The 8,641-nt window shown below is 40.7% G+C and overlaps 1 protein-coding gene across 4 annotated transcripts; it reads right to left on the bottom strand.

Annotated features, from left to right (window-relative positions):
- Nucleotides 1-365: 365 nt before the first annotated feature.
- On the bottom strand, nucleotides 366-2,883 carry LOC105449952. 4 transcript variants are annotated; one of them, XM_011689441.1, is made up of 5 exons: nucleotides 2,477-2,883; nucleotides 1,256-1,852; nucleotides 1,010-1,085; nucleotides 799-917; nucleotides 366-725 (listed from the first exon to the last, which is right to left on the bottom strand). In XM_011689441.1, exons 2-5 carry the CDS (start codon nucleotides 1,294-1,296, stop codon nucleotides 659-661), a joined length of 303 nt encoding a protein of 100 aa, XP_011687743.1. In that variant the 5' UTR covers nucleotides 1,297-1,852; nucleotides 2,477-2,883; the 3' UTR covers nucleotides 366-658. The 4 variants fall into 4 exon arrangements, with proteins under 4 accessions (XP_011687743.1, XP_011687744.1, XP_011687742.1 ...); XM_011689442.1 differs by having other exon boundaries at nucleotides 2,473-2,883; XM_011689440.1 differs by having other exon boundaries at nucleotides 1,256-2,000; nucleotides 2,473-2,883.
- Between the last annotated feature and the right edge of the window lie 5,758 nt (nucleotides 2,884-8,641).

Raw genomic sequence — 8,641 nt, forward strand, 5'->3', positions numbered from 1 at the left:
TCTTTCTCTCTTTCTCTTTCTTTCTTTGTCCCTCTTTTTTTCTCGAAACTCTACTTAAGTAACGCGCATTGACCCTGAAGCGTGACACGTCGCGACCTATGCCGCGCATGCATTCCCGCCGATTAGAAGAACGAATTCCGGAACGATCGGACGGTCTCGAGCGCGGTTAACGGATTTATTGACCTTCGTTGAAATCGCATTAAAATCTGTGTGTCAAATAAAGACTTGCCTTAAAATAAAAAGACCGAGAGCAGATGACGACGGGAGATATTGCGCGGATGTCTCAGTTTGATGAACATTCTGATGCTTGTTAAACGTGAGAAGCTATGTCTAATAAAGCAAGATAAAAGCATAATGCTAATTAGTTCTTGGAAACAACAAGCGTCACATCACATTTTATTTTACAGAAATTAATATAAACATTTATCGTATAAAACGCTTCACAGAACTTTGGCTTTGGACTTTGCCTTTGACATTTATGTTTATTCTTTTAAAGAATGAAGCATGCGAAACTCTTCTAGTTATGAATAAATTGAATTCTTCCTCGTCACATGAACGTTTCCCGTCATCAGAATTGTGCCGTATAAAAGCGGTTGTCTCATATATAGGTAAAGAGGCTTATAAAATCGATTATTAACGATCGAGGGAAGATGCGACTTTAAAAATGCGTCTCGACGATCGCCTTTCCTCTATGAAACGCGCGAAACTTCCACCATATAAGCGAACTGAAATAACCATATAAAACCATAGCCGCGGATATTATGGCCATCCTTATAGAATCGACGTTGAATATTTTACAGCGTCGACGCGCGATGGCAGCGTCTCGTCGAAGTGGCAATTTGCGCGTTGGCTCGAATTCGCGGCTTCGGATCCGCGTCCATAATCTGCATAAATTGGGTTGTTACTCTCGAGGAAAGCTAGAGTTAAAAAGTAAGTTTAAGGAGTTATCCCGTGAGAAAGTTCGGGCTTCTGATTTATAAGGCGCCGTAACGCCAAACTTTTACTTAACTCGAGCTCTAGGACGAAGTATAGTGTCGAAGTATCTTCGGCCGAGAATTACTTCGTAGCGTATTGAAATTACGAGCCTGCGAAGAAATTTTATTGGCATAGGAATTAATACGGTTAGCGCGTTCCCGGGGTGTATCTCGTTTAAAGTTTCTTAAGTCGATCGCGATCCTCCGTCAAAACGATCGTTGATATTTACAAAAACATTTCATCGTAAACAATCACGTTGAAATAGATTTATTGTGCGAACCTTTCAGGCTTTCTATTAGTGTACATCAAAAAACGATTCATTCTGTAACTGCCTGTTCTTCCGACAGTCTCACAGACTATTACTGATTGCGATACAACAGCCGTAATCTAATTTTGATGAAGAGCTGCTGTTTCTTCCAGTATACAGACAAACTTGTGGAACGAAAATTACATTAACGGCTATTTTGATGCTCTGACTTGCTGCAAGAAATTCCGCTCTCCTCTCTTTTGTCAGCTCTCTCTCCTTTCCAATATAAATGTATGTCACGTTTTTTCTTTGATCTTTACCGTACGAAGATGCTGCCTTCTCAGCCTTCTATCTTCCTTTATATCTTGTCGACGCATTATTTCGCAGGTGTTTCCTTCACCATATTTGTGTGTGTCTTTTAATTGTGTGTGTTTCATCATGTTTTGAACACGAAAGTTACTTCATCAGTATCAATTTCAATCATCAGCGGTCGCTTCCATTTTGTATATTTGTGCAACGTATTTCAAAACGTTCGAAAGGCGTTACTTGCGAGAGTAGACAGCGCGTCACGACCCTCGATCGAAGAGCGATCTTTTTTTTTCGTACGTTCACGACACGTGTTACGGACATCTGTCATTCGTCACCAAGGAAGACACGTGTCAGAGCAGTGACTTGTCGTAAATGCGCGATGACTAAATCTGAATATCTGTTTTTACTTGAGCGCTTGAATGCATTTTGCTAATCTTATACTTCCCATATGATCATATCGAAATTCTGTCTGATTATTTTAAATCAAAAATATTTAACGAAAATTGTGTCATAGAATAGAATTGGAAAATGCAAAATATATCGGATGTGGAAAGCATATTTTGAGCATGCATTTGAAAATATGTGCAGAAAACGCTTAAATACGTATTTAATCGTAATTATGCTTTTAGTATTTGAAATTTCGCAATATCTCACTCGATTTTAATAATAATATAATTGAAATTAATATAGAATTCAATATTTTAGACATTGTTTTTGTAAAGAAAAAATTAGATTAAATTATAAATTTCAAATATAATACGTAAGACTAATTGTAAGTATATTGTGAATTTGTATGTTCAATTTTATAGTTTTGAGCAAAGATATTCTTGTTTATCGTAAGAGCGAGTTTTCATACATCGATAAAATGCTTAGCAATTTGGATTGGTACATAAAAATATTGTGAATTCTTTTGATACAAACGGCATGCAGCGATAAACTACCAACATATATTTTTGTCGCATGCCACGTCGATTTTTATCAGAAGCATCGTCACAGACAAATCTCGAAAGGGGAAGAAATATCGTCAGACTTCAAACGTTCGCATCGTCGCGTCTCTCGCGTTTCTTGCACCATAAAATTTCCGAAGAGTAGCGCGAAGCAGGAAGTGCGGAAGGCCCTGACGTATTTTATGGACGTTGATTTGAATTTTAAATGTTCCGTGTGGTTTACACTTGACTAATTTTCAATGACGTCGCGATCAGACACCCTCGCCCGTCCACGATCGGTTCGATGCATTTTATGAAATAATTAAACTCGCATCGCGACAGATTAATCGTTGTAATGTTGAGGTTGCAATTTAACCTGTCTGCATACGAATAATGTCTCGACACCGATAAGCTTACATTTAGATTAGTATTGGTAGTATCAACATTGACAAATGTTTGCCCATCATTTAGAAACAAATGAACAATATCTCATATGCTGCACCGTTCATTGTAAATATTGACGCGATCAATACGTATGCGTACGTGATCTTTTCATCCGGAAATCATGTTTCATGTATCTCGAGAACAGTTTACAACAATATATAATTTGATATTATATCTCATTTTCATTGGCATTCGATTTTAAGTTTCATAATAATTTTTAATTATTTATATTTTTGACGACAGCTGTTGCATTGAAGATTTCATTGACATTTTACACATCTCTAATAATCTGTTAAATAATGTATGCTTTTGCGTATTTCTATTTGACGAGCAATTACTTGTTATTGCAATGACATGTGTGCATACGTTTGTGCAAATGAAGAAAATATTTAAGTATCTTGCTTTGTATATTAAAGGATCTTGCATCTCGCGCGTATTTCCAGCGAGCGTTTACAAATGCGTAACGATTAACGCAAGCTCAATGTTTCTATTTGAATTGCATACGAAATGGCTTGTTGCGAAAAGCGGTTCGTTAGCGCTGATAGTCAATATTGATTACCCGGAAATTTTGCTGCATCGCATTTACCCCTTAAGCCCGCGGTACCCGGTAACAGCAGCGGCGCGATTTCTCCGCCCATCATCATTTGCAGAGAGAGGGGCAAGTGCTTTTCCTCAAAATGAACGGCGACGCGTGCGTTAATTTCACTCGGTTACCATTAAACCGTGCGTTCGGAGTATCGATATGGAGGGTCCGCGACGATACACAGTACGCTTTATTCAATACGATTCATAAAGATAACAACGCACAACGGCCGATATCACTTTTATTTCGTTCCCGTTGTGCCACGTTCATTTTTTTTTTACGCGCTTGCATGTTGGTCGCGTTGGCGCGCGTTATATTCAAAGTCATAGCGACACACTTTGCCATCGTGTTCTCCGTTTCATTTAAATTGCTAGAAGAAATGGACTTGCAGTTTAATCGAATCCTTTGGACGGACTACGCACTTGCTTTCCAATGCACTCGCTAATGACATCACGATAAAACGTGATATATATTCACGCGCGCGACATAAATAAAAATTTATTCATTTGATTCAAAAAGTACCAATTGTGCTTGTTTGTTAATGTACATAGATGTAAAAATAAACTAAAATGTAATATAATCCTGTCACATTCTGTAATAACAAATAGCGAGAAAATAAAAAACAATAAAATTAAAGTCGTTTGTCCTTTGCGAAACTTTTATGAGGATTACAATAGGATTAAATATTTTTTTTTACACATTTCATACTAAAAACTAAAATCCTTATGTTTATGAATTCCATAAAATTCAAGTACGCACGGAAAAAACAATTTTGCTGAATCCAGATCTGAAATTAATTTTTGTTCAATAGTCAAAATTATTTTGTGCGAAAGTCAAAATGATTGCTAGAATATCAAAACGTTTTATAGCAATACTTATCAGTTTTAACATTCCAACAAATTATTTTGATGATTCAATAAAAAATTATTTTCAGATCTGTTTTTAGCAAAATTTTTAGGTCTTTCAACAAAATCGTTCTTTCCGATTGTGAGACATAAAATTTGATGGAGTATCTAACATGTATGTACGTTAAATTAAATATAAATTTTATAAACGATATTGTTTATAAGAGAAGAAAGAGAAGAGCACGCATACAACAGCGTTGCACATTATAATTCGTAACTGTTAGTAACCCTCTCTCGGTTTACCTTGCACTTCTCATTCTTAATTCCAGTCGGTTGAAAGGCATTTGTCGCTACCCGTAGGAACGGGAACACGAAGGAAACGAAGTAACATGGTTCGCGCATTCGGAACTATAAAGTAGGAAATCTCCCAACCGATTCGGTCCCATCGTATTTCTCGATACTCGGTTACACGGGGTACATACGGCCCCATCGTGCCGACTTTCTCATACTTTCTCTCGCGCAGGATAACGATACCGAGCGAAGGCGCGACGATAAAGGAGCATCGAGAGAATTCATCGACTTCGATCTACAATCTCCCCTTTCTTCAGTAAGCTTTATTCCTTTGCCCTTCCGGCTGCATTTCTAGTCGTCTACTTAACTTTACGGTTTTTCGCAGAGAAATATAGCTAAATGCCGGGCGATCTACAATTCACGCTGCTTTCGACGGCGATTACGGCGTATAAAACCCCTCGGCTGGGACGCAGCGCCGATAAAAATCGTGAATTATAAGTATCTGATGGCGTTTACGAATACAGAATGGCAGGAATGAGACATAGTTGGAATATAAGTAGGAATATTTTATTTACTACTATCGGTGAAAGTTAATTTATGCACTTGAGCAGCGACGTTACGTGTATTTCACAGTTGGGACAGAACAATTACACATAATTTATATTTTGTAATATATAATTTCCGATATCTCTAATAATCTTATTTGTAATTATAGCGTTTAAGATAAAATCTTATTCGGCAGAAAATAATTTAAAATTTTTACTTTCTCTCTTCTTCTTAATTCGCGTGTACGCTTACAACTTCGCGATTTAATTAGCATATAAACGGTCGCGTAGTTTATGCAACTGTTATCAAATATTCAGACAAGCGATGTCTGATGCGTATATGCATTGCACGTACGATATTGATAGAGTGTTTATTTCACTGCGTGGGATTAACCAAAGTGTAAAGCGGTACAAATACGCGAGGGCTAAGTAAGTTGCGGCGATATAGATAACCAACGGCGATAGTAAATCAACTCCAGCCTCCACCCACATGGCAGTTACGAAATTCAGTGCAGTTCGCCGATAAATCTCTTTCCGTCTCTCTCGCTCTTTCTTCCTCCTCCCTTTCACGTTTGTTCAATTCCTCCAGCGTGTTCTGATTCGCACTTGCTCCGTAATTTGTCACGTTTCAATCGTTTCTTCCTCTCCTCGAGTCTTTCTTATCGCATTATGTGTAGGACATCCTTATCAATAGTTACACTTGGTGCGTATTTTTTTTTTCAGTCGATAGCTATGTCTGGCTAAAAGGGAATAAGACGCGCAAGTATTGGAAGATAATTACGCACGTACAAATGCAGGTACAATTGAGAGAGAACTAAAAAGGTCAGTTCGATAAAGATCAGGGACGGATATACGAAGTTCGGGTTATAGCCGATAGATCGCCCGAAGCACTATTCGGAATATCGAAGGAATGTTACGATTCTTATTTTTTTACTTATTGCTTCGTTGTACAATATTATAGGGCGCGGTCAGTGCAACGAAGAGCCGCACCTTTATTTTATTCGTATAAATTATGCATAGCGATCTTATCCTACTTTTAGCATATCTATATACTCTTTCGCGAATATTCAAGGTTATCGATTCTGCCCATGTTGCCGAAATATTTGGATTCGATGCTAACTAACAAGCTCGGAATTAATATCAGATCGAGATGCGAGATCTCTCGAAACGGAAAAGAATACTCATTCCAGAAAACGGTCTAAAATCACGCAATACGCATTCATTAGCGATGCCTTAGCGAGTTAATGTCTCAACACCTGGTACGCATCAGAAACACCCCATAAAAGAATTACGTGTTAAACTGGCTCGCATGACAAATACTCCAAGATGCGTGATGAAGTGAAATAAAAAAAGAGTAGAATTAATGCAGGACAGTCTAATGGCTTTGACGAGTATCGCTGTGCTAGTGGATCGCCTCTGGGTTCAATTTACAGTAAGAGTATAAAAAACGGGAGAAGAAAAGAGCAACTGCGGGCCCACTGTGGGAACTGAATTATTCATGTTACCAACGCTTCGAACCGATGATAAGGAAAGAGGGGGAGGGGGGAAGAGGCGACCGTAAATTCCAATTTATAAAACTGTTAAGCATTCGGACGTCCAGTTATCTGCGTCCTTCGTACCTACTTTTCAACCATCCCCATATATTTTTACCATCGTGTATCGATCTCTCTCTCTCTCGCACGCGCGCGCGCTTGTGCTGCCTTGTGTGCATGCACGTACACACTCGCTTTCACCTGTCTGTTTCATCGTGCTATAAAGCGAGAACCCTACCTCGGTCTCATGGGGACGCGGTAATGCTCGTCGAGAGGATGAGGAATGCCCTAGTGTATATATAGCGTACACACGCACTCGTGCGTATATACGTGCGTATACGCATGTATAGACGTATATATATGCATGCGTCCTACAGGGGGTAACTCGCATACCTCAAGCGGTGGCTCTCCTTCCCACGTTTTGAGGGGTGAAAATGTGCCCCCGGCGTACAGGAAGGGTAGGTAATTGTTTTGCCTTGGGTATGCCACTCTCTCTCCCCCCTTTCTCTCTTTCTCTCCTCTACCCCCATTCCTTCCTCTCTCTTCCTCTTTTCCCTCCGATTTGTATCATGCCCTTTATCCCTTTCCATCCCTCCCTCCTCCTCTGCTTATCACCCTTCTTTCCTTTTGTCAGCCCTCTTACCCCTACTCGGCTCCCTTTGAGGTAAAGAAACGATTTTGGCGGTAAGTCGACTCGCACATTAATTACACGCAGCGGCTTGTGTCAGACGCAATCGGGCTATATGATCCGCGCACGCCTACGCGTTTTGTTCTCGATAAAAAAAAAGAGAGAGAGAGGAGAGAGAGAAAAGCGCTCGTCGACCACGCATCGTCAGTTTCGCCCCTTTCGTCCGACCGACCAACGAGTTTTCGCGGAAACGATTGTCCTGTGCTAACCGGTACTTTGTGCTTGCGCGTCCCATTTGCCCGGGCGGTTCACTCATACAAGCGGTCACGAACGATCGAATTACCGGTCCATCATCGATTCCATCTCCCGCGCACATCTCTATCCTGTCGCGCTATCCGTTTCGACACCAGTACGTGTCACCTCTCTAGAATCATGCGTGCGGTATTATACTATATAGTACCTGCCGCCAGTCACTTGCGTCCGAGGAAGATCCGCAATTGGCGAGTCTTTGTCTGTACAGCATGCGTCCTATAGGAGAGGACAACGGGGATTAAAGGTGGCCCTCTCGGCGGCATGGGTCGGCACGGCGTTGGTGGTACCTTGAAATCGCAGCGTCACACTTACGACATTTATCATAATTCACGGCGGTCGACATACTTTTCTCTCGAAGCTCGTGGGACAGGTACCTGTTCACCATCTTTCTCTCCTTCTCGCTCTTTCTCTCTTTCTCTTTCCTTCTCCCTCTTATGTTAGTCTGTTCTTGTTCTACCCGCTGGATCCGGCTGATCCAACCTCTCGCGCGGCTTCCCTGCGTGGAATAAAGAATAAAGCTTCGAGACTCGTGCGCGATCGCTATCTAGCGTGAAAGCGTACGTCTCGCCGGTCTCTCTCCTCTCTCTCTCTCTCTCTTTCTCTCTCTGGTGTGCTCGCTTTCCTATGCATACGTCTCGCGACGGTGCGCGAATGTGAGCACGGTACATCCCTCTCCCTCGCTTTCTCCGTCGTTCAGGGTACTGAGGGATTTCCGCACGGCGATGCCGGTGCGTGGATGGCTTGGAGGATGCGTACATTCTTTATATACCATGCCTAGCGTCATGCATTATTTTCATGCCGAATCGCGGAGAGATGGGGTTTTTTTTTGGACGCGAAAACGTGACTTCCCGGGAAAAGGAAATTTATTGCTTTAGGGAGAGAGACAAGACATCTATATTATTTTGTTTCAATTCGTCTTGACAGTTTACAGGCCTGGTTTTAGGGGTTTATGTGGTAAAAGAAGGGAAAATGGTTTTTCCATTTTCGTTCTTACGTAACTTATT

This window comes from Wasmannia auropunctata, unplaced genomic scaffold, assembly GCF_000956235.1.
Source record: "Wasmannia auropunctata unplaced genomic scaffold, wasmannia.A_1.0 LD336071.1, whole genome shotgun sequence".
Lineage (NCBI taxonomy): Eukaryota > Metazoa > Arthropoda > Insecta > Hymenoptera > Formicidae > Wasmannia > Wasmannia auropunctata.